Below are 27889 nucleotides of genomic sequence, written 5' to 3'. Positions count from 1 at the left end.
ATGTACAGGCAAGAGTGAGTATCTGGTGTTTAATAAAATAAGGTCTACAGGAATCTAGTTGATCAATATTCACTAGTATTCTGATACATTTTTTTTGTAATATGACAATTGTATCAACATCACAGCTATTTCCCCATAATACGAGACCGTAGGATAACCTAGAATAGGCATATGAATAGTATGCTGTAAGGGCAGTCTCGAAGTCCGTAACTCGTTTAAGGTGTTGAAGCGCGTAGATGAAGGAAGACAACTTTTTTGATAGTTTTTGTATGTGGGATTTCCAAGTCATATTACTGTCTAGACCTAATCCCAACCTGAGGGTCATAAGTAAGAAAACGGACTGCCCCATTCTGGGACACTGGGTTCGAACGCATGCGCAAGTGCCGGGTGTTCCAGGGGGTGGCAGATACTTAAACTAAATTATTATTACTTATTACTTTTTTTGGCCTGTACAATACTATCATACTCGTAGCTTAAGTGTTATGTAATTATTATTAATACTCTATGGATTCTGTCTGAAATAAACATTTTTTTTATTTTTTTTACTTTTTTTTACTCATATCGAGTAAGAGACCTACTGCATAGTTCCTATTATTTATTACGCTTTCCTATTATTTTCTATCGACATTATAATAAAAATAGAACTTATTATTGCTTAATTTGACAATCATAGCTTTGACTATGTTTATTCAATTTATATTCTACCGAATATATACTTCTATAAACAGACAAAACACGGTTTCTAATGTTTCAATTGATATGAGAACAAGTTTCTCTTTCAATTATTTGTGTACAAAAACTTGACTTCAATACAATGCAATGCCCTTCGTGTTAATAATACATTTTCAGTTATAACGTTATCGTAATTACAAATAGCTTGTTCTGCAGTTGCACTGATAAAGATGTAATTTAAAAAAGATACTCGACATCGATATGGATTTTATCAATCTTAATCAAGTATACGAACAAATACTTAGATTTTAAGTACTCTTAACAGAGATACGTAACGCTTGAAATATTCAACTGAAACAAAAGATTTTTTATATAAAAAAACGTTTATAAAACTTATACTCATATGTAACATTAAGCATAAAATGTACTGTGTGGCACTCTGAGATTTTTAAACTAGACGCGTAATTTTTTTACAGGTATAGAATTGACCTAACTGATTTTAACTATGTTATAATAACGTAACATGCATTTACTGAATGACAAATGATACCAGGTAAGTACGTACACATATTATCGGGGATGCACGCTTGCGACCTCATTATTATAAGGCAAAATGAGAAAACGTGCTAATAGAAACCAATACTGGTTAATTAGGTATTACGTAACAAAAGGTGTACAATTTCAACGACTAAATCTATTTGACATTTTTGCTCCAAAATCGTTACCGGGCTCTTAAAATCGAACTTGAACAGATAACTGTGTTTTTGGTGTTTTCGATGAAAATGGTAAAAAGTTTAATATTTTGGCTCAATTTTCTAAGTCTGAAATCATCAATCTAAAACATAACAAACAAATCAAATTAAAATACATTTTAGTGTTGTTAAATTTATTGGTCGATCATAATTATTTGTTAATCATCATTTAAAACAGTAATCCGTCAAAATAACTTACATTATATGTAATACAACATGCGAAACTAAGAGTATAAGATCTTATGGTTTTATTAAAACATCTTCAGAGTTACAGGCAATAACAAACCTGTCAGTATATTTAGGATTAATGTCAAGACATAAGTTAACTATACTATTGGAAAAGTTTAAAAAGATAACTTTTCGGCCAGTTTTATCCAAATCTTGAATCACAGACATGAGGTTTGAAGCCACGGTGGAGTCCATTTTTTTGACATTTGATCCATTTATAACAATTGCTGCATTTCTTACATTTTGAGATGCATGTAATACTTTTTTCCGAACATGGTCAGCCGCACAATATGGCAATTTATCAGGTAAAAGTATTGATAAATATTCTCCTTCTTCGCATAATATTGTAGTTATTTCCACAGATGGTTGTGAAACTGTATATAATAATATCGCAGCGTTAACAACTATTCCAGCAACAATCCCGTATTCTAATCCGATTGATAAAGAAAATGCCATTGTAATAAGTATTAACAATAATTCAATTTTGCTGTTCCTCCATAATCTTCCAAATATATCGAAATCTATCATAGAAAACATTGCTGTTATAATCAAACCAGCCAACGATGCTTTAGGTATAAAATAAAACGTAGACGTCAATAAGCTCAAAGCTAATAATATTAAAAAACCAGTAAAGACACCACCTGCCGGGGTTTGTACTCCTGAAGCATTATTTATAGCTGTTCGTGTAAATGAGCCAGTTATAGGCATGCTTTTAGTAAATGAACCAACTATATTGCACATTCCTAATGCCATCATTTCTTGAGTGGCATCCACTGGTTTGCCTCCTGCAAAAGCCTTTGCAATTGCCACGGATTCCAAAATAGCTACTAAGGGTAACACTAGAGATTGAGGTCCCAGGACTGACATCATGTCACTAAATGTATAAGTTTCGTTACCTACGGTTGTACTGAAAGGAGGAGGTTCTATTTTCGGTAGTCCACTCCCAATATCACCAATAAGAATAAGAGGCTCAGTACCTGTCGATATTTTTAGTAAATATGCTATAATCATACCTATTATAACAACCACAGCATTTCTACCGAGTGAAACAAACCACCGAAGTTGCTTTGTTAAGCCGTCAGTACGGCTGCACCCTTGTCCAATATTCTTCAAAACCAAAAGTATACCGATTGTTGAAAATCCAAGAATCGGATCCCATACTTTCATACTTTTAAAATTGTATACAAAATTGTACACTGACTCTGCAAAGTAATTTCCAGATTTTCCGTCGAGGCCGAATATCGATTTTAATTGGCCTGCAGCTATTTGTAAAGCTGCGGCGGTTGTAAATCCGCTAATGACTGGCATTGATATAAATTCCACCATAAATCCAAGTTGCAGTATCCCCATACCAAGCTCCACCAGTCCAGATACGAAAGCTGCCAGAACAGCGAAGTCTGCTGAATAGCCGGAGACATATTTTGATACCATTGCAGACATGATGGCTGTAGGTCCAACAGTAACATCCTTGCAGCTTCCGAAGAATAAGTAGACAAATCCTCCCATTAATCCTGCATAAAGACCATATTCAGGAGACAGACCAGCTACGACGGCATATGCAATGCCTTGAGGAATAGCTGTCAGTCCTACTGTGATTCCAGCAATTATATCTTGGATCAGTTTCGTCAGATTGTATTCGGGTAGCCATTCCGTTATAGGTAGTCTTTTCTTCACTGTCTTTACACCACACAGATCTTTGGAACATTTCTTCAGTTTTCTACGTACTTGATTTCCATTCTCACTTGTTACAGGCAGAACTGTCATTATTTCGACGAGCTTCACGTGATTTAGCTCGAGTGCTACTGGACAAAGATGTTGAAAGACATATCGACAAGACACTTATCGGTATCGTTGGAATGCTGATCGTGATATTCGTGATCTTGAGAGATAATATTGAGAAAAGGAGATTGACAACGGGATTGATAATTTGAATCTCTCTAATATTATGCAAAAATGGTTAGTTACGTGTCCCCCTGTCTGACTGTAGGTATATTTTCACGGTAAAACTGCTGTAAGATGTGTTGGGGTAACTTCAAAACTGTGGTAATTTTAAAAATTGCAAATATGTACTAAACTAGAATCACTTTATACTGTAGCAACAGTAAACAGTAAGTTGACAGTGTATGAAGGTATTGATATCATTTGACATTCAGAAAACTTAAGCAACTTTAGGATGGGTACCTACACAACTACTTACCATTGTACAGTACATATGGTGCTACTTTCCCCAACCCGTGTGGGAATGAGCACTTTCCGTGCATATGGCGAAACTTTAAAGGACCGTATGTACTGTAAAACGTTGTACGATACACGTGCGCTGCGAATAGGTAATTCGTAACTCGTGTCGATTTAAAACACTCCCTTCGGTGGTGTTTTAATTTAGCACCACTCGTTACGAATTTCATATTTTCTGTACTTGTATCGTAAATAACTATTGTAATGCGCTTCTTAGAGAGAGCGAGGAAATAGCTACAGACTAAAAAAATTGTCGAACGCGGAGTCACGGGTACAGCTAATGTAAAATAAATACCTACAAATAGTAGGACAGTTGGATAGAGCTACACGCACAATAGATACTTATGATATGAGAGATATCGTCTGCTTTGTTGATTTTCCTCCTGATAAGTTAATAAAGCCCTTTACGATGAGACATTATTTATAAAATATTAAGACTAATAATATTTTGATTAAGAATAATATTTTGGTTTTATACACATATTTCATATAAAGTGAACTTTATAATATTATTGTAATATAAAAAAGATACTTTTAAAATGTTTACTGGAGGTAGCTAATCTAAGTTTGTACGCTTACACAAAACTGTACAGGCACTTTATGAATGAAATTAATTCATACTAAGATTATGAATTAATTTCATTCATAAAGTGCATGCACTTTTGCTATCGGCTTCTTCTCAGTTCTAGTAGATATTTATCTGATTATGAACATGATAAACCACCTATCAATGAGAAAAATATCAGCTACCTAACCGTCAAAACTGTCAAGTATCACAACGACTATTACATACATACTTGGGAGTATTTTTCGAGTATGTAAATCATTTTGGCACGTGATCCCTGAAATGACGAAAATATGCATTATCAATGCAATGTAATATGACGTATAAATATTTAAATAAAGAAAAGATAAGCGTAATGTTGCCTTCAGTCACTATGGCTGCAAAGTGCAGCGATGTTTATCATAAAATATCAAGTTACAGAATACTGAAGATTAAATCCTCGATTTTAGTACCTACTCATTAATTGATTTTTTGAATTCTATTACCAAGTTTTAAGATGAAACAGGAGAAACGATAGACGCAGCGTTGCACGCATGAGATTACGGCATGTAGCGAAAATGACAATGTGCTTACCGCTGCGTTTACCGCGGAAAGCAATATACGGTCATTAGATTATCTAATGCGTTTATCACAGCGTGCTTCAACCGCGACCTTTAGTGTCAACACTAGTAGTCTACACTACTTTCGAGCAGTTTGAGTTGGAATAGCCCCTAAATTCCTATAAGTAGGTTCATAGATAGGCTCAAATAGATTTCTCATTGAGATTTGCTTTTGAAACTGTCAAAGATATTTCATACGTATATATTGTTTAACAAAAGGTAAAATTCCTTATGGTCCCCTAATTTCCTTTCCGCAATAAGCTCAGATACTTATGTAGGTTACTGTTTTTGTTGTTTATGTTATCCACTATCAAAGATAAGCCAAAATTTCACAATCACCTGAGACCTTACCCTTCAAGCTAAATCCTTAACAGGCCCTTTTCAAAACCCACTTTTTAATTCCACACGCATGTCGCCATACGTCGTGATGCTATCGACATTTCAGCCGACCGATAGCAGGAATTTATTCCTAGCCCTTACTGAGATAACCGGTAGAAAACTGAGCTTCAGGTCCAAACTAATAAGTATAATAGAGGAACAAACTTATACTGGTTTGTTGAAGACCATGCTATTGATGTGCGACGGGAAATTTACCAGCTTCGAGTCCGGGCTGGCCAGATAAGGGTGTGATGGAGATGCACGTGGCTACGCATATGTTTCTGGCATTACGGAAAACCAAGTTGCATGTGCTGATAAACCATTGGAAATTAACCTCTAAAAAGATGGACATAGAGTATCCGCCGATTAGCTTCTATTGTTGGTTTTGGTCTTGGTACAGTTCTGTCTGCGGCTTTGTACTTGTAAAGAAAATTCTAGTGCTATTGTTATAGAGTTGTAAATAGAATGGAGTGGTGCTAGGGCTTGTTTTGATACTTTTTGTTAGGTTTATGCTATATTCGCAAATTAGCTTTTTGCTTCAGCTTAACTAATTGAAAAATCTTTAGCGCCCCGTGGAGACAGTTTACATTAAAAGTCAGTTTAGCAAACTTCGGGGGTCTGATATTGTTAGGTTATTTGTAATTACGACTGGCTAGTTTCATAAACTTTGTGTTGGAGTTTTGTAAAGTTCGTTTTGAAGCTGTACACATTAGGAAAATATCCATAGACGAGACTAGATGGACGAATAATTAGTCACTAAGATGATTTAAGATAACGAAAAATGTGAATGTGGACGTTTTCAATAGTAAAATTTCAACTGTAAGGTGTAATCTAATTTGACGACCGGTTTGGTCTAGTGGGTAATGACCCTGCCTACGAAGCTGATGGTTCCGGGCTCAAATCCTGGTAAGGGCATTTATTCGTGTGATGAGCATTGATATTTGTTCCTGAGTCATGGGTGTTTTCTATGTATTTAAGTATTTATACATATTTATATATAAGTACCCTTGTACCAGTATCGTTGTCTAAGTACCCTCAATACAAGCCTTATTGAGCTTACTGTGGGACTTAGTCAATTTGTGTAATAATGTCCTATAATAATATTTAATATTATTATATTTATTACTAAGTGTGAACATTCATATGTTATTTTGCCAGTACCGGTAGACCTGTAATTGGCTCTTTGTTATTTATGTATACATACTACTATTATGTTATTCTTATATAGCTGTTGGTTCTCCATGCATTAAATAAATAAATAACTAAACATGAATCATTTGGTAAGAAAGTTAAGAACCTGAACAATTGATCATCCTTTGGGCCGTAGTCATCGGACACCAAACGAGTCGTGAAAGAAATTTCTCACAAACTTGTGTGGGTGTCCGGCGACCTTCGTGCGGGGGAATATTTCGCTCAGCGGCTAAGTCTGGCAAACCAACGGGGAAATGCAGCAAGCGTTCTGGGGACGATGCCCCAGGCAACTCTATTAGGTTTAACAGACGAAAATTGCTAATGTGTATATTTTGTATATTTTAAAGGTAGTTTAACTTGTTCTTTAAAAAAATGATCATCCTTAAACGATGGCTATTGAATAATAAACGGATTTGGACTACAAATTAAAAAAAAAAATTTTAACTTAAAATTTAGGTATAAAACTTAAAAAATAAGTTAGTCCTGATAGTGCTATATAAATGTGATCACCATCGATTATGTCGTTGATGTTTCCTGATCAGCGATTAAATTTCACCGTGTACCTAATAGTTGTCGTAGTATTATAGTTGGTAGTGACCCTGCCTATGAAGCCGATGGTCCCGGGTTCGAATTTGTTTGTGAAATGAACACCGATATTTGTTCCTGAGTCATGGATGTTTTTTTAAGTATATAAGTATGTATTTATCTATAAGTATACGTATGTAAATCGTTTCCTAGTACCCATAGCGCAACCTTTGCTTAGTTTGGGGCTAGGTCGATATGTGTAGAATTTTCCCCAAAAAATAAAAAAAATAGTTTAAAATATTTCTTCCCCCTGCACCAAAGTTGCCAAACCATAAATTAATTAACATTAAATATAAAGTTATCTTTTTATAAACTCGGAAGCACTTAAAAAGTAAAACACCATTAATTACTTCCACGTCATTAACTTTAAATCCGATTTTAAGCAACTATTTCCTTTTTAATACGATTAAAGCCCTAGTCAATAGCTTCATAATCATTAGGGGAGTGATGATCAATCATCGTATGATGATAACAATGACTTTCATCAGTAGGGAGGATTTAAAACTTAATGAAAACGTGAGAATTAATATATTTTCAAGCAAAGTTTTCTCAAGGGACTGAATAGAGTGGAGTTCTTAAATAAGTGTACAGATTTCCACAGAGTTGGCAACGCGCACGTGAGACCTCTAGAGTTGTAAGCGTTGGCTATAGTTACCTCGCTTGTCGAAGTGATAACATCCATTTTACGACGTTAAGCGATAAATATAATTGATTTTTAGGGTCCGTACCCAAAGGGTAAAACGGGACTCTATTACTAAGACTCCGCTGTCCGTCTGTCACCAGGCTGTATCTCAAGAACCGTGATAGTTAGACAGTTAAAACACAGATGATGAATTTCTGTTACCGCTAGCAACATTTTTAAAAACAGAATAATATATTTTTTTAACGGGGCTCCCATACAACAAACGTGATTTTTTTGTCGTTTTTATAGATAATGGTACGGAACCCTTCTTGCGCGAGTTCTACTCGCTATACGCCGGATTTACATTTAAAGTGCTTTACTAGTACCGATTACATAGGTACACAAACACATACATAAATTTACTGTCTCTAAAAAAAGAAATAAAAAATATCCTATTTGCTAAATAGCAGTAAAACCAACTAAATTAAATGTAAAAAAATAATTCTTATCATTTTCCCTTTGAACTCTTCAAATACAGTGTGCAATAAAGCGATCATCATCTCATGTTATTTGGATGTCGTGCGTCTCGCTCGGGCCAATACGTGTACGGACAAGTACGAGCGAAATGCACGATAACTGGATGACATCAGTTAGATATCATTCTGATATCAGTGTATCTAACAGGAAAATACATTTTCCTTTATGTAGATTATCTTAAAAACCTACAAGACAAAGAAAATAAAAATATTGATTGGGATGTTTGGCAAGAAAATTTTTTTATCCTCGATATCTATGTGATAAGCTATATCAAATGTTTTTAACCTAAAAATATTACATCATATTATGACCCTTTTATAACTATATAAATATACAGTTAACTGTATTTGGATCAGCTGACAGTCGGAACGGGACATAGGTCTTGATATACGGTTAGTTTGTTATAATTAATTTAGTTTTTAGGTTTATTTCTACTTTTAATTTTATATTAGAATGCATTTTGGACCTATGTTTATAAATAAAAACAAAATAGAGCAAAAAAAAATTGAATTGTATAATCAGAAATAAATAAAGTATGGTAATTGACATCAAAATGTTAAGTTCTAGGAAATAGTTACTAATCGATAACTTTGCGAGTGTATCCCATAAATAAATGATGAAGATTATCAGCGTATACAAATATGAATCCATTTTAACCCTTCCCTGCTTCAGGGGTACCAAAGACCCCAAAACTTGTCTGATATATAGCAGAATTAATACCCACTTAGAATTAAGCCTCCAGAATCCATTGTCGCAAAATGTTCCAAGTTCCAGACAATTGAGTGACAAATACTAAGAGATTTAAGTTTTGAGTTGAGGTCTAAATTTAATTATTGTTGGGAATCAAGCACAAATATATTTGGAACAGTAAGTTGTTGTTAAGTTTAGGAGAGAATGTTAAGAATAGAATTAATTTAATTTGTAGTTCTGTTGTCATGTTAGAAGTTTCTTACCTTATTATGTAACTGTAATTACAATTTTTGTATTGTCCGTTTGCTTACCTGAAAAAAAAATGCAAAATTAGGATTTCATGTAAAATTTACGTTTAAGACGTTAGTTTTGATTAAAAATACAAGCTTTAGGAATATTCCAACAGACAAGGTTCTTCCATGAAATAAACTATTCAAAACTAAGCCAGTTTTTTAATGCCGCATAATGATAATATATTCTCCTTAAGCAGCAATTTGAAAGACTAGAAAAACATTCCTCATCATAGCGTGTATCTCTTTTTCTTACTGCTATTGTTATTATTATCGCCAAATTCTATACCAAACCACGAAATAAACAACCACCAAATATTCCAATTCTTCACGCTCCTTTGTACCAATAACGTTTCAATAAATTAGCAACAACACAAACACAAACCCCAAACAAGACCATACCTCATCTTCGACTCATCGGGCCGTCGGCGGCAGGCGATTAATTCACGGGCCGAATTAATACCGTACGGTAAACGGAACGCGGCGGGTCGGAACAGTCGGAACCCCCGGCGGCGGGAGGGTTAACGCCTCGATTGCTTTGTATGGGTAATAAATGTTTTATTAGTAAGCTTGTGATTAAGATGAGAGAATGCGTAGGTGTTTCTGCGAATTAAATTTTGAAAAGAAAAAAAAAGAGTTTTTTTGGGAGTACACATATTTATATATGTACGCCCGTGTTCATAAACCAAATAATTGCAGATAAAAATCTAAGAAAACACTTTAAGTGTAGATACTTGGCAATGTTTTTAAATCTCCTGGCTTTCTTAATCTGCATTTCCACCGTAAAAATAACATATTCATCCGATTGCGAAAACCGAACCGTTGCCAAGTTTCGAACAACGAAATGAAAAGCCGGGACAAATCTCCGGGACGTCCATACAGACGTTACAAGGTCCGTATTCAGACTTAAAAATAGTATAACAACTTGATATTAGCAACTGTGTATCACACTTATGTCAGTCAGTGAAATATTGGCAGCCAGCACTGGCTTAGTCTTAACCTAGCTTTACACCTATAATTTGGTAAGAGACGCGAATACGATTGATATCATATTGGGCAACTGTTGTTATATTATTTTTGACATCCGAATACGCTTCACGCTCTTGAAATGTGTTGGAATGGTACCAATACGCTGGAGGTCAGTTTTACTCAAGGGTATATACTATTGCACAGAAGAAAAAAGAACTAAGACACACGAAAATTGTGTTTTGATGTCCTTTTTTGAACGAATAAACGATAGGTGAACGTTCTTTTGGTTAAAGTGCTATTGAAGGAGTTTGTTATTAGACCAGAAGATGGGGTTAGTGTTTAGACACGTTAACGTCTCATCAAACCTTAAGCATATGAAGTTACTAATATAACAAAAGTTTCAGTGCAGAAGTTATATGTATAGATGAGTTTTGCTCCTTCATTATACTTATGGTTAGGGCCTGTTTCATAATGTCCAAGTAAAGTCCTGAATAAGCTACTTGCCAGTTATCTGACGAATAAAGTCATCGTTGGCATTTCACAATCTTCAAATAAGCTTAACTGATAGATAAAGTGCAAAATTTTGCGAATTTATTTTGTGAATTTTATTCTTAATTAGCTATCCTTCATTCAGACTTTGTGAAACAGATCTTTAATATTGCATTATAGGTAAAGTATATTTTTTGGGATGAACTTATGTTGCTAAAACTTTCCCTATGTTTTCTATACCTATGTCGTGTCTAATTACTGCAAGTCCATGTACAATTAATGTTAAGTGTAAGGCCTGAGTGGACGCTCGAAGCGGAGCGTTCGGCGGGGCGTGCAGCGTGGCGTCGGGCTCACAAGTGATGTGAGCAGCGTGCACTGCGGCCGCTGCTATACGTTTGCATTTGTTTAACATATACGCCGCACGCCCCGGCTCGCTGCACGCTCAACTCGAGCGTGGGCTTATACGAAGCAATTAGAATCTTTTGCCTTCTTAGTAAATAATTATTTACTATCCGTTGCTTTCCTAGTTCAGCCTAGTAAATACACACTTATAAATACACTCACGATACAGAAAATAATGTTCATAATATAATCGTGATAATAATAAAGTAGTAATAATGGTCAAGAAATGAAAGAAAGTCACGTTATTTGTATTTTTATCATTTCCATGCATATATACCAAGAACAGTCCGCAATGCTCATTTATTTATTGACATGGACCCAATCCAATTTCTTTAAAAATAATATGGCGTACTCAAAACTAACGACATACAAGCACCGTTAAAACTAATATATAGCGAACGCAACGACTATAATAGTAGCCTTGACTTTGCCAAAAATCAGCGTCTAGACACTCTGGGCAGACCACTCATGTGTTGAATATTTAAATTATGTAAATAATATAGAAGAGGACTAGATTTATTACGGTTTCTTTGTAAGATAAGTAGACATTTTTAAAGATGCATTTGAGCGTGCTTGTCATTGAAATGGTCTTTGCTATTTGTTATACAACTTGGAAAAGTCTTGGCATTTGGATATTAAGAAACACCCCTCATGCTCAAGAAGAAATTAAGAACAAGTGTACCTAAACGAAATTTTGCGTATAAATGTGACGTTGTCTATGAAAAGGGACCTTATTGTCGATGGCGCTTCCGCCGTTATAAACGATGCTCCGATACAAATACAACGCTGCACGACGCAGTGCGGCGTAAGCGCCATCGACAATAAGGTCCCTTTTCATAAATAATGCCACAAAAAAAACGTACCTATACCAATTCATATTTCTCATTTCATCAACGAACTGATCAAAGTTAAACATTTTGGCTGTATTTGTCATCTTATAGGGAATCGTAAACTTTTCAAATCATTAAAAACTGACCCTTAACTATACTGTTAATTTTTAGAGTTCCGTACCCAAAGGGTAAAACGGGACCCTATTTCTAAGACTCCGCAGTCCGCCTATCTGTCTGTCCGTCTGTCACCAGGCTGTATCTCATGAACCGTGATAGTTGAAATTTTCACAGATGATATACTTCTATTGCCGCTATAACAAAAAATACTAAAAAGTACGGAAGCCTCGGTGTGCGAGTCTGACTCGGCCTTGTCCGGTTTTTTAGAATCCATAATGTTTTGCTATTTGAAACTATGATAGACTTAACTTAGACCGATTATTTTAGCTGTGGTTATAAAGAAATCTGCAATAATACTTTAAAAATATGCCAAAAAATAGTTGCATTCCTGTTGCCAGGGAGGTTTTGGGCTTATACTGAGCAATTTTTACTATAGAACCAACCCCGAAAACGCGAAAAAAATTTGTGGCTGTTTCATACCACGTTTAGCTGGTCCATTTACTATGGGAGGGTAATTTTTTTTTTGCGATTTCGGGGTTGGTCCCATAGTAAAAGTTGCTCAGTATAATACCAAAACTTCGCTGGCAACGTAAACGCAGATATTTTTCAGCCACCTTGTATATGAAGTTAACTTATTGAATGTTATAGAAATGTCTAAAATAATCCTCAATTGATAAAGAGAAGAAAAAATAAATAAAGAGCTTGTAGGCCTGGTAAAAAACGAGGAAAAACAGAAATTTTTCCTGTCAGTAGACAACCGATGATAACCGATAGCTCCGTTGACTTCAAGATGGGAATTTATCTTTTATCTTCAACGGCATATCTACGTGCTTTCAATAAGCAGCACTATTTTTGATTATTTCCTTAAAGATAAGAAATGTAGAAAGTAGATTTGAGTACCCATTTAAGTTTACTAACGATTAACGATGTCCAATAATCTAATTTTTTTATGTATTTCTACAAGTAAATCGACCTAGCCTCGATCCTAGCTTGTGCTATGGGTACTAGGCGACGATAGACATGTATAAGTATTTTACTAAATCCATACTTAGATAAACCAAATAAATGAAAATATATAACATCCATAAATCAGAAACATGATGAACATTCGTGATGAACACACAAATAAATGCCCTTACCAGGATTCAAACCCGGAACGTCCTACTTCGTAGACAGTATCACTACCGACTTGGTTAGAAAGGTAATTGGGTACTTGACACATGTTGAATATTATAAAAAAAATTAGCTAATTGGATAGAAAACGAGCCATTCATTATAAAAAAGTGTAATTTAAAAATTAATAGGTATTGAGATTGTAAAAAATACAAGGCTTCAAAAAAAAATTTAACTTTCAAAAACTGAAAAGAAACCATTCGATTCCTTACATTTTATTGAAAAATAAATTCTATTACAACTATTCTATTCTAGTATTTTTGGCACTTTTGGTCCGGGTGAAAATCAGAGTGGGGGGTAGGTTTCTATTTGTTTATTGCTTTTTGTTATATAGATGCTAGGTAGGCCGTTGACGAAACTTGTTGTGGATATATATTTTGTATTAAGTGACTTATTCTTCAATGTAGTGCGAAAATAAATGAAGACAAAATTAAAGTATAGTATATAATATAACTCGTCAAAGTTCTAGCTTCTACCAAGAATGGTTATAAAATTAAAATCTCTTATTAAATAGATGAATGAGTATGAATATTACAACTTACATACACATAAACGCATTATTTCAGGGTCAAAATAGCAATTTCTACGAGTATGATCTTCCATACATTTAGGACAGATTAATGTAATGTGACGTCACATTACAATATCATTTTGTTAGAGGCGTTTCAATCGTCGAATGCGAGCGTCAGACTTTAACTCTCATTTCTGACCTTTGTGTTGCTTAAGTGCCATGAGTCCTATATAGACATTTGATCATCAGGAAAATCAAGATCGATTGACATCATTTACAAAAAACTGTCAAGTAGCCAATTAATTATTTTTCTGCCATTAATAAATACAACGAACGAACGTTTTACAAACTCAGTTCAATTCGAGCTATCGAAAGAAATTAGTCACCCATAAGTCCTGGCGCTATCTGAGCTTGACATATTAGTCTCCTTTCCAAAATGACAAACAATGCAGTTTCTCGGGCTGTCATCTATCAAAACTACAAACGCGTTCAAATCGTCGTTATCTTACGTCCCTGGGGCGGGTATTTTTATCTGCGACCGACAAGGGGGTGATTTGTGGCCTGTGGTAACAATACACTTATTAGTGCACGCGTGCGGTAAACGCTATACTTGTGTCAAAAAAAATCGAAAATTGGAGACGTATTTTTGTAGTTTGTGACTAAATTCGTAGACTCGAGTGGTTTGTGGAGGAAATTGTTTGGCAAGACAACTAGACCTTCAATCTCAAGTAGTTCAGATATTTTTTTATCAATTAACAAATAATGAATACAATCAGGCGTTACTTTGCGGAATACCATACTAATTAAAACAACAAATATTACTTTGCTAATCCGCGAAAAAATAACGTGCTAGTCAATCAGTGCTAACCCGTTATACTTACTTGCGTATTTTTACATGCAATTAATGTTGCCACCCTCCCACTGCAAAAAAAAAAAAATTCCAGCTCCAGCTAGGTTTCAAATTCAAATATGAAAACAGCATAGCACAGCATAGCACATTAACTTAATCAGTTCGGCCGTTAAGACAGAGAGAGGGGCATGTAGTACCGACCTAACGGATTTATAAAACACTGTTATTTGAAAAGTTATGTCAAGAAATTCCTTCTTCCCTATACTATAATTATAAATATCAAAGTATCTCTGTCTGTCTGTTACCTATTCACGACTTTAAACCACTTAACCGATTTAAACGATATTTGGTATGGAGATAGTTTGGGTCCCAGGAACGACATACTTATGTTAGTTTTAAACACTAAAATCATCACATCAGATGAAGTCCCGGGCAGGAATTAGTTTTCAATATTTAAAAAAACGCAATTCAAAAAATATCTTTTCGCATAAAGCTTCCAGAAGCATTCGATACACATATCATAGCTGTACCTACTCGTAATATGCCAAACACACTGTCATTTTGACGTTAGAAGTATCGTAAATAGATCGTATTGGGAACACAGCGAAATCGAAATAAATGTCAATTTTGACATCTCGTTTAGTTAACGATCTTTTAAAGATCTTTCCAAGATCTTAAACGTGTCTTAATCATTCTTCGAATTGGACCGATAGTTTGGTTCCCAGGAACGACATACTTATGTTAGTTTTAAACACTAAAATCATCACATCAGATGAAGTCCCGGGCAGGAATTAGTTTTCAATATTTAAAGAAACGCAATTCAAAAAATATCTTTTCGCATAAAGCTTCCAGAAGCATTCGATACACATATCATGGCTGTACCTACTCGTAATATGCCAAACACACTGTCATTTTGACGTTAGAAGTATCGTAAATAGATCGTATTGGGAACACAGCGAAATCGAAATAAATGTCAATTTTGACATCTCGTTTAGTTAACGATCTTTTAAAGATCTTTCCAAGATCTTAAACGTGTCTTAATCATTCTTCGAATTGGACCGATAGTTTGGTTCCCAGGAACGACATACTTATGTTAGTTTTAAACACTAAAATCATCACATCAGATGAAGTCCCGGGCAGGAATTAGTTTTCAATATTTAAAGAAACGCAATTGAAAAAATATCTTTTCGCATAAAGCTTCCAGAAGCATTCGATACACATATCATGGCTGTACCTACTCGTAATATGCCAAACACACTACAACACTCATCGAGTCAAGAGCGTAAATATCAAAGCAACACTTTGTGCAAACACGACAAACCGAAATTATTGATTATTGCATACAAACACGTTAACAAGGGACAAAGACGACCGGCGCCGGGCGGCGGGCTTGTATCGATGGAGTGTCAATCAACGGTGGAGGCGAGAAGAGAGGGATATGGCAATTTTGTGTATTTATATAGTTATTATTTTAAGTGTTTTGCTTACGGATCGATTCGAAGAATGATTAAGACGCGTTTAAGATCTTGGAAAGATCTTTAAAAGATCGATAACTAAACGACATGTCAAAATTGACGTTTATTTCTATGGAAGGTAGAGTTAAGGAACGCAATCTCCATAGGCAGAATTTATGCAAAAGTGTCCAGTGGTCAGCTATAAATAATAGTTCCAAATCTCTCCAGAGTAGCGCTAGAGTAGCTAAGAACCTAGGCGTTATTGACGGAGTGAAGTGCGCTGTCTATGATTTGATTTTCTTTTCAAGTACTCTAGGTATTGTAGCGCCACCTATTTAAGGTTTTTTGATGACACTTTTTGGTATATGGAGATTCTATTCCTTATCTCCACCTTCCGTATTTATTTCGATTCCGCTGTGATCCCAATAAGATCTATCTACGATATTTCTAACGTCACATTGGTTGCCCGAATCGAGCTGCTTCTGTCAATTATACGATATCTAAATGAGAACTTATTTAAACCAGAACTTATCGTTATTGTATTTAGTACGGAAAAGTTAATAAGTAGATTTGATACCTTAAGGCAATCTATATTAGTTACAGTAAAATTAACGATTATATAGTACCACTACCACGATCTTGTTCCTATAAATTTTATACCGAATCGCAGAAATATCAATTATGTGAGAATTCAAGAGTACCTTTATATATTATAAGTTACAAGTTACAAAGGTTTGAATTTGAATTTTTTGAAATTGAAATATCTAGGTAATATTACCCATATACTCCCAGCTTCTTTCATATTAGATTTTCTCTCCACCCATTAAAAGTTGTTAAAAACTATATAAAGACCTTAACCACTATCATCAAAGCAAGCAATCACCCATCTAAATTCTAATACGTTTACACTCATCTAATATTCATTAGAGTACGTGAGGCCGATTATGCTAAAACAATTGAATATAGTTTTGGTCTTATTTTGACACGACCTTGATACGCGAGCGCTGGTGCACAAATCTGCGTGAGCTGCTGGTGTACGAGTTACAGCGTTGTAGCAGGAGTAAAGCTAAAGCAGAGACGCTTGCGTTGGCAGGGGCATGTGCATCGAATGCAACCTTCTCGTTTGCCGCGGCGTGTTTTGCTTGGCGCCATAGCTGATGCCAAGAGAAGCATCGGTCGGCTAATGCTACTGATATAAGCATTGCGCCAAGCGAGACATGCACGCCTATAACATCCCGGTTCACAAATGGGAAGAGCTTCCCGAGGACAGAGTCAAGTGGCGCAAACTGGTATTCGACGGACGTAAAATTCATAACGACGCTTGGTTTAAGACACTCGCAAGTAAGCGAGCCAAGCGTCATCAGCCTGACACCTGCTCGCCACGGGCAAATTACAACTGCCTGGCTTGTGGTCGTGTTTGCCGCTCCCGTATTGGCTTACACAGCCATGAAAAACGTTGTCGCCCTACCTGACACTGCTTGTATAGTCTGTAATAGACTCGAAGGCAAATGATGAGCAGGAGTGTATCATAAGACATCTCACTCGCATTCATTTGGTGCGAGTGAGATGTCTGATCACAACCTAGAGCCGCAAATAAGATGAAAACAGCGACGGAATACGGTCTTATGACCATACACCGTGCTTGAGGAGGCATTTTGCGGGCATGACAGTTAGTAACGTTTGCCAATAAATAAATAAATTTTCCAGGTAATTTTTATATGTAGGAGCTGTCACGTATGTAAATTTATGTATTTTTTTGAAGTTTAGCATATTCATTTAACATGAATGTAACTTTTAGGAAATAAAAATACGGTAAAAAATATCTCCTATTTTTATGAAACCTAGCCATATAGATTTTTAGGAACTGTTATAGGAATCATCATTCGACATATTAAAATCATACGTCATTATGATTAAATACCAGGTTACAAATACTATGTAGAAAAAATATCTTATTCCGACAACTCGAAATATATTGATTTATTTGCAAAACTTACTAACTGACGTGCCCACAAAATGCCTCCTCGAGTGCCGTGTATGCTTATGTCTGACACTTATCTGAAATCAGCTTTGAATATTGCCCAATACTTATAGTTAGTTCGCGATAAGAATGCAGTAAAAACATCATTTTCCGCCGGCCCAGCGATGCTCGTAACCAATCAAATCGTTCCTAATTAGAAAGTATGCCTGCAGCTGGTCACTGTGAACTTGACTTTCTAATTAGGAACGATTTGATTGGTTACGGATGTGGCTAGGCCGGCGGATAGTGATGATTTTACTGCATTCTTAATGCGAATGAACTATAGACCATTTCCCGCTATCAAAAAAATTTGTGATTGGTCAATAAGGCTTTTGATTGGCTGAAATGAAATTCTATGTATTTGTCGATCCTTTTGCCCGACATTACAATGTTAAACGTTGTCAACATGCGCTTAAAGTCGCTCGCGGCACCATTTCCGTGAGGTCAATGTTGAAGTCTATTCATACTTCAGTAGTTATTCTAGTTGGTTGGATGAAAACCATATCAAATTGTTATAACAGAATCAGCATCGGTTTCGGGCGTCAGACCGGCGCCGCGGGTAAAAGTTACCCTGACATTTGAAGGCCTTTGTTTTTGTCGTTAGTGTGGCGTGGCGAATACAAGGGAACAATGTTGACAGGTCACCAAATCGGAACGGGAGACGGTATATGTTGAGGTGATATCTCCACATCATAGATTCATTAAAGTTTGACGTTTAACACTTGCTCTGTCTAGGCTGTCAACTTATCTTGGTCTGACTCTACCTACGCATCCTCGCACAGCTTTGGTGGAAACGCAGCCTAAAGCTAGAGTTTTGTCAAGACAAGACTAACAATAACTTGTTCTAAACGAATTTTAAACCACCATTACAAGTTTTACTGGCTATTGTCCATATTGAGACACTTTCACGAACTTGTTAGAACGCCCCCGTGATCTATTGCTAAAGCGAAATGAAAATAAAAGTTCGCTAAACTTGCCTAGAAATTGTTCGGTGTTTTTGTCGTTTAATAGGTTCTTTGACCGTCTGCCCTGGATGCGTAAGTACCTACATTTATACGGGATATGTATCTGAACAGTTATATATATTTCAAGCCTATTACGAATCCACATATAGATAATAACTATCTACTCTCCTTCTTCGTCGGTATGATTCTAATAAATTCTCTAAGTTCATCAGGCGGGCCGTACGCTTGTTTGCCACCGACGTAGTATAAAAAAAAGTTTAAATAATCTTAACTCACATGGCTACTTAACCGTATCAAATTAAAAAGAAGTAATATTACTTTAATGTCTACTGTCAAATATTTTAAAGTGTATCCTTAAAGTGTCCGTCTGTGTAACTGTACACATAGCCAATTATATACCTACTCGAAAAATCTTAACCCTTTTCCAGGCAATTCCTAGCTGAACAATTTTTCAAATCTCGAATTTTTGAAGCTATGTTTTTGTCGCGCTGCGGTGGGCGGGAGCGCGTGCGTGCAATAAAGACAACTGCAGCTCGGACTAAAATTCCCACGCAAAAAACTCAAAAATCGAGGTTTCGCTCTCGACTGTTTCCTCCAAAATGCAACCAATCATTATGAAATTTTGGAAATTGCAAGAGGAAGAAATAATCTATGCCGCTATGTTTTGATTTTTTTTATATTTGATGTCATGTTTGTATACTGCGCCTTTTTTTGCAGCCAATTTAATTGAGCCGTTGTTGCGATTTTCGAGCTGCTATATGTTTCTTCATAATAAAATAATCCAAAAAAGCAAAACAAACCGGCACAGATATTGATGATATTGATCTTATTTGAAAAAATCATTTCTTTAGGTTAAAAATCCAGGGAGCAAACAGTCGAGACAGTTTGTACGGAAAAATCGCAACTAGGAATTCCTCTTGACGTTAGATCGGTGGCCCAGAACTGCAAGATAAAATTTCACCAGAGGCATTTACTTATCTATTTTTCCTACATTTCAAAATTTCTAACTTCTTTCTGAATAAATAAAAATGACTTGTTGGTTTCTGTACTCTTGTTAATTTTAATCTATTTAGTCCGTTAGGCTGCCCCAGCAGGGACGTTCCGTATGTAAATGCACCGGAAGCCAGGCGCCGGAAGTCCCGAATGCGAATTACCCCGCGCTTTTGTCACCCCTGAAAGCTTTATGATATAGGGATGCGACAGCGAAGAGGTCTGACTTAGAATTTGTGCTTTGCGATATTTCAAAAACAGTGGCATCGACATTATCTATTTAAATTATATTTTATTACACGATATAAAATTGTACAAATGGCTGACTTAATGCCTTCCGGCATTCTCTACCAATCAACCATTGGGCCAAACAGAAACATACAGTTGGTGCAGGATTGTACACAACGAGAGAGAATATGAAACACAAATCAAGCTATTCTAAACAATATGACAATATTGTATTTATACACTTACACATAAAAATAAAAGCAATATATACCTAGATATATACAAAACATACATACATATATGTAAATAAATATATTATGTATACAAGTAACATGCGGATCATTTTAAACCTACGAACCCACAGCAGACGTAAACGTTCAAGGAACTTAGTACCTGGGCGACCGAGCTTAGCTCGGTTATAACTATTTATTGTAATATGGTGGTGTATAGGTGATAATCTTAACTACATTTTTTTACTAAATTAAACTTGTCTAAAACAATAAAAATTAAAATATTATATATAAGCTTGAACATATATAAAAAAAAAGTTAGTCACCGGGCGGGATTCGAACCCGTACCACTTGCTGTTTCTTGCCACCCGCGTCTTAACCCGCTGGACCAGACGGACAGTGGCCTGCAACACGAAATTAGCGACCATATTCGTCGTCGTAAGAAAAACGCATGAAAACTCGAAAACACGCGTTTTCCCAAACATAAGACTTGTTTACCCCCAAAAACCCCCATATACCAAATTTCAGCGAAATCGTTAGAGCCATTTCCGAGATCCCTGAAATATATATACAAGAATTGCTCGTTTAAAGGTATAAGATAAGATATAAGAATTCAAGCCTTGGAGACCCTCTACATCTCTAAGGATAATTTAATATCTTTTTTAGGGTTCCGTAGTCAACTAGGAACCCTTATAGTTTCGCCATGTCCGTCTGTCTGTCTGTCTGTCCGAGGCTTTGCTCCGTGGTCGTTAGTGCTAGAAAGCTGAAATTTGGCATGGATATCATAATCAATAAAGCCGACAGTCGTATAATAAAATCTAAAAATTTAATTTTTTTAGGATACCTCCCCTACACGTAAAGTGGGGGTGAAATTTTTTTTTCACTTCAACCCTAGATTGTGGGATATTGTTGGAAAGGTCTTTCAAAACAAATAGGGGTTTTCAAGAAACATTTTTTGATAAAGTGAATATATTCGGAGATAATCGCTCCGAAAGAAAAAAAATATGTGTCCCCCCCCTCTAACTTTTGAACCATAGGTCCAAAAATATGAAAAAAATCGTGGAAGTAGAGCTTAAGAAAGACATTAAATGAAAACTATAGCGGACATGATCAGTTTAGCTGTTTTTGAGTTATCGCAAAAAGTTTTCCCTTCATAGTAAAAATACTTACTTTAATTAGGTACTGATTATGCAAATTTGCCTATTGGTTTAACTCGGGTGAAAGGTACCGTTTCATCCCTTGGTTAACAATTTACTATACTTTAAGCTCCAGTTTAGCTTATTGTGACGGAAGAGTAACTACGGAGCCCTACACTGAGCGTGGCCCGACATGCTCTTGGCCGGTTTTTATATTTTATCTCTGACACTTAGAGCCTTATACATCTGTAAAGAATTTTAGTATTTGTTGTTTTTTTTTGTGTAATTTGACATTTAGAGACAGTATACATCTCTAATAAAGTATTTATTATTTCATCGATTCCATATTTGTAATTTTTATTGTTTGTAAAAATGGACATGTAAAAGTGCCCCTGTGGCCTATTTGCTGAATAAATGTTTGATATTTGATATGAAAATTATTTATACATTTACATACCTTTTTGACTCTTTTACATAAATTCTATTTACAAAGGGTACATACAGTGTTACGTACTCTTTGGATTTTTTATAGTTTTTTTCTCAGCTTTAACCACATGTTGCGCCCTTTGTCTCATGGTGGGAGAGGTGCTCGGGAGAGAGGCGCGTAATTTAAAAATGCGTGATATTCAAATCGAGTCTTTCTTAAAAGTACTCTCGCGTTTTGGTCAAAGTTAAAACCTAACCTCCTTGCTTCACTCGTCGTCGCAACTGCACCAATGTGAGCGTAGGTCCTTTGGGAAAAGCGTACAGTAAAAAAATGGTTGATATCAAACCAAATCAAGCTTCGAAGATATTTAAATCGTCCCATCCTTAACCCTACTTTATGAAGGGATTTCAGAAAGCGTGAATGAATGGGTCACGACGATTAGGAGCAAATTGTATAATGACCGGCCCCTAAATTACATGCTTCGCCTTTTCATAGTTCCTAACGGCTAGTCTAGACTTCAAGTCTGGTATTTCTCCTGGGGCTGTATTGACGTATAATCTTTCAACCGTTTTTAGAGAAAACGGATAGAAAACAAATACCTACGATGTAGTGTGTTTATTATTTGAATGTTCTTGAAAACGAAACGGTTTCATGCAGAAAAAAATCATTTCGATTATAAGTTCAGCACATCCACACAAAACCGTCGCTTTTACGGGCTGCTTCAGGTATCTCGCAACCAAGTGCTGGAATAATATCCCTCCACCATTAAGATGCCTTAAAACAAAGCAATCGTTTAAGTCTCATTTTAAAATGTACCTTTTAAATAAACAAATTGCAGGAATACCGCACGGGTACTTGGTTGCAGATTACCGAATCTAGTCTGTATGTGTACAAACTCTTTATATTATTGTAGGCCGTTTTATACTCGACATCTGATATAATAAGGTACTATACACCAACACGCACCACACTTTTACATAATCCATACTACGACACTTATTATTATTTTATAGGCATGCTACTAAATATTTATGTATATATATGTTTTTTTTTGTTACATCGTGAATCGTTCGTGATCTGGGTTCTAGCAGAATTATCAGTGCTTCACCCGAAAGAGTGGACACACAGCACACATTACCTTTTATTGATGCTTTTTGTTCTTTATTTAATTTTTATTTTGGTGTTGCTATTGTTTGTATTATTTTTTGTTTAGTTGTGTGTATTGTAGCAAGCGAATAAATGGTTTATCTATCTATCTAAGTTTTTCTAATTATTGTAAACCAATTTCTTAAGAAGAGCTTTACCGCAACTTGTACATGTAAAAGCAAACGTAAAAACAGTTACCGGACCGGTTTTAAAATTACTATTAACATTCGATCGTTACGATCACAATCTTTTTCACAAATAGGCATCAGACTATAGCCGTAGATATCTTATTATTTCAGCCTCAATATCACCCTCAAACATGGTAACATAATCGCGTTAAACTGTACTAGCAACATTAAATATCAGTGGACCTTATCTCGTTCCATTAAGGTCTACAACACGGTAACTGTGAAAGGAGGCACGCCGTCAATAACTCACGGCACTTCCTGAGATTACTCGACAGTGCGGCGCCGTTGACTGTACTGATCGATGTGTGGGACATTGTTTAGCAGAGGTTAGACATGAGGCATCATGTCCATACCCCAGTTTTTCGGGTGCAATTTAGTTCGACGCTTAAAAATTGCGAGGACATGTAAAACTACTATAAGTCGATGTCAACAAAATTATGACATGAGGAGCATCGTTATGTCATTTTTAAATATCATAATTATTTTTCATTTCTCATGCTACACTACAAAAAAAACTATTTAAAACAATTGAAATTGCATTAACGTTTTACACTTTAAACAGTTCCATATGAGCCTATCGAATAAAACAGTAAATTTAACTGTTTCGAAAAGACTTTATCGTTTTTTCAATACCTAGAAATGTTTTCTTAAACAGCTAAGTTACTCTTTTATTTTCAGTGTACCTCGACTGAAATGAGTACCTTTCATGCCTTGGTTAACAAACTACTATTTTACAATAAAATGGACTGAATTATTATTTGATAAATAATTGAAATTATTGTCAGAATGGCTTGAATCCATTTCATATGACAGATATTTAGTTACAGTAAGATTAAATTGTTTGCAAATAGATAGTACAGGATAGCTTTTAATTGGTGAATAATTTCTAAAAATCATATATGGCAGTGTAATGTAAATATTAAAAAACGATTCCAAATCATATTTATAAATTACAGGTAACCGGTGTATTTATAAATCAACTCTACAGGTTTAACATAGTTACTACGATTTTGTTGGTTGCCAAAATTATTTACTTAAGCAAGATCTTTTATTTTTTATAGCACCCAAAATTATTTACTAGTGTACTTGTCAAAAATGAATAGGTAAGTAGAATTTTCATTCATTAATTTACCAGAAAACTTACAAATTTCGGACCTTACAAGATGAAGTTATAAAAGAAACTGCCATAGTAATTCTAAAACCTACACAATTTTAAAAGCCAGTCTCAAAGTTTCAAAGAAACCTTTTCCCTTTTCTCCTCATAAAGAACTTTCGTTGCCACTTAAGATTAAAAAGAAAACTATTTTTTCCATTTTTTTAGTCGGCGCCTGTCAGTCGGCATTCTCTATGCACCCCGCTGCATCCCAGCTTGATCCTTGAAATTGAAGGGGAGACAGGCATGGAAAATTGCAAGTTTCACGGAAATTTATAAGGGTGTTCGCTAGCTACCACGGTTGCACGGAGCGGGTGATCGGGTTCACGAAAAATAACGTGAGCATGAGCGACGCTAACTGGCGCGGACGCGTGCGGATTTTACCTACAATAGCACCCGCGTGCGGGCGCCCTTAAAGTCTTGTTTTTTTTTAGTGAAGGGTTGTGTATAACCTTTTATTTAAGACTGCAGCTTACTCTTTTAAGGGCACACTAAGATATTATACGGCGAAAATGACCATCCTTAATATATCATCCTTTTGTATTTGTTTCTTATGCAATCTTTTTAAAACCTTATAAAGGCGATAAGTTTTTGAATCGTGTATTTTTTTTATCTGGATCGTTATTTAACTTTTAAGCCAACCACAAAATAAAATAGATATAATTTTTGTTGGTCTGAAAAAGTTATATATACTTGCGTCTAAAATTTCCATTTGGAAGATGTCATGCGTAATTGGATCGGTCAATAATTGTAGTTTGTGTTCCAATCAGTCAATTTACTGTCCCTAGTGGCTTTATTCTTTATTGATTTGACCACTGTACATAATTAGATAAGGTTCTTACTCGTAATTAACACGTACCTATTTCTTATTCCAATAGCACTAATAAAGTCACTAATTAATTTCATAAATATACTACTGGTCAGTAAGCTTCTTTTAACTTTAAGTAGGTATCCATGACTAAAGGTTTTTTTTATTAAATGTTTTGTATTTTTTTTAGGTTTGAAAAAGTTATAAATACTTCCGACTAAAATGTCCTTATAAAAATAACAGTAAAAATACTAAAAAATATTTATATCGTTATTATCGTTTTAGATTCGGATAAAATTTGGCTGGTTTGAAGAGCACCTCATTCTGGGTGAAATAAATACGTATTCAAAACATCGTCGTAAAAAAATATATGCAATTTTTCGTTCAGTTACGAAATTACCATAAGTTTTCGTGGATCGGAAGATTTTTTAGGACATACCTGGCTCAAAATTATTTTCGTTATCTTGTTTCTGACCACTCTGTCACGTCTGTATTGGTGGCTTCTATCAAATTAGAGTGCTATTACATATTTTACTTAAGAAAAATTAAAAAATTCAAATTATCCCATACAAAAAGCTACACTCCGTCACATTTTTGGGGACGAAAAACAAAACAATAAAAATAATTCTAACCCACCTGCGGTGAAATTGCACTTAGGTATATTCTATCAGAATGAGGAAACTTATCAATCCAATAAAATCTAAATTTGATGAAAAAACGATCGTCAATACTCGTAATATAAAAATCGGCCCACTAAGTAAGGAGGCTTACTTAAATCTATTGGGGCCTAAAGCTTTTCCGTCGCTACTACTGAGAAGGATTCCCAAAAGGCAGGCATTCGCTCAATAGCAATGCCTATTCGGTATTCGCTTTATCTAACCACCCTTTTACCTAACCCATCTAATAATTGGCCGTGGAAAAAAATCGGAAATCAAACGTCGTCCCTCACAAATTACCTGCAAATACGCGTTTGTGAATTCAAGTCTCTTTGAATGTTTCCTGAATGTCCCGCGGGACAAGCGGTTTCATTGTGACTCTAGACACATTAGCATAAAAGGTTTGGCAGTTATTATTAGTAAAATTGGTATACAAAAAATATTATTTGAGTGATTTAAACACTACTGTAAGTGGCGGGATCGATGGGGCGTTCCAATCGGCGAAAGAAAGTGGTTGACAAGTAGTTTATTTTTAAACGTGGCGGATATTTACAGACTTGGTTACAGTGCACAAAAAAGGCAACGCTCAACGCAGTCTGTGTAAAAGTATAGACCCACAAGAGTATGCAGAAGCAAACACCCTCAGTACGAACTAAACACGTGTTTCGATACATAGTAATCAGTCTCCAAGCGTCAATAGTAAGAAAGCACACAGAATAGCTAAATATTTCGCATAATAAATTGAATCTATCAAATGAACAAATTCAAACTTAAAACTTAACTATTCCAAAAAAAAACAAACGCTTGTGCGCTCAATCTTGACGCCATCGCCATCTAGCGAACGGCTTGCATACTAATGTCTAATACATGCCATGAAACTGTGAAAGACAAACGCTTGCGCGATGTAACTCGACGCTCTAGCGCCATCTAGCGAGCAATTGGTTAAATTTTCCGTATTGTAAGTGGTTATGTTACACTACTAAATATAAATTGTATCCTGAAATAGATGTCTAACACAAAAGAACAAATGACAAAAGCCTCGACAAATACCTATACCACTCGGCCACCTAGGCACCCTGAGCACTAGATACCTTGGAATTTTTTTCTTTCGTATTAGAAGGATGTTTGTTTTTAATTTTCGGATAATGTGGTTCTAAAATTTGATTATTAGGTACATTTATATTATATTATTGACTTCGTCTGGCTTTTTATTTTAGTTATTATATAAGAATATGTAACATAAAAAATACTGAATAGTGATTTTTCTGTTTAATTTAGGTTTACATTAATTAAAGCAGTACTAGAATAAAAATATACCCATTGCAATTAAAACGTAGCCCCAAAAATTGCTTTAGTTAGCCATTATGTATACTAGCGGCAAAACAAATTGCTTTCAAATCATAAAAACCACCAAAAAGAACGCAGGCCATTATGTATTTTAGATCCCCTTTATAAATTGGGTACCCAAAAACAAAACGGTATACTTACGGGAATTATAAACAGACATATGTCTTTTTGAATCTAGAATGGAAGGCGATGAAAAATGGCCGCAGTTACATTTCCGCTGCACACCGCTGCACCCTGATAATGGGTTTACCTTGCTGTGATATGCTGACCGTGCCATCTCAATTGTTTGGCGAAACGTGGGCGAACCGAGTTCTTATATTATCCAGTAAAACTAGACTTCTAGGGACTTAAAAATTACGTAAAACAGTAGGAAGCCTTTACATTGGTCTGATTGAGCGATCAACTAGTCAACTCTTAGAGGGCGATAAGAATGGCATCCTAGTTTTTAGTAAAAAG

At 35.4% G+C, this 27889-nt stretch overlaps 2 protein-coding genes across 6 annotated transcripts in view; both read right to left on the bottom strand.

Annotated features, from left to right (window-relative positions):
* LOC133521123 (uncharacterized) overlaps positions 1-27889 on the bottom strand; it is a 614754-nt gene that overhangs the window by 301038 nt on the left and 285827 nt on the right. The gene's annotated exons all lie outside the window — the stretch shown is intronic.
* On the bottom strand, positions 1542-4474 carry LOC133521117 (sodium-independent sulfate anion transporter-like). Its single transcript, XM_061855883.1, has one exon. The coding sequence runs from the start codon at positions 3414-3416 to the stop codon at positions 1665-1667; it is 1752 nt and encodes a 583-aa protein (XP_061711867.1). The 5' UTR covers positions 3417-4474; the 3' UTR covers positions 1542-1664.

This window comes from Cydia pomonella, chromosome 9 (genome assembly GCF_033807575.1).
Source record: "Cydia pomonella isolate Wapato2018A chromosome 9, ilCydPomo1, whole genome shotgun sequence".
NCBI classification, from domain to species: domain Eukaryota; kingdom Metazoa; phylum Arthropoda; class Insecta; order Lepidoptera; family Tortricidae; genus Cydia; species Cydia pomonella.
The sequence above is the reverse complement of the archived record's forward strand: the minus strand, read 5'-3'. Positions and strand labels throughout refer to the sequence as shown.

Excerpts from the sequence above, each read along its gene's own strand:
- LOC133521117 (XM_061855883.1), bottom strand. The coding sequence starts at position 3,416 with ATGACAGTTCTGCCTGTAACAAGTGAGAATGGAAATCAAGTACGTAGA.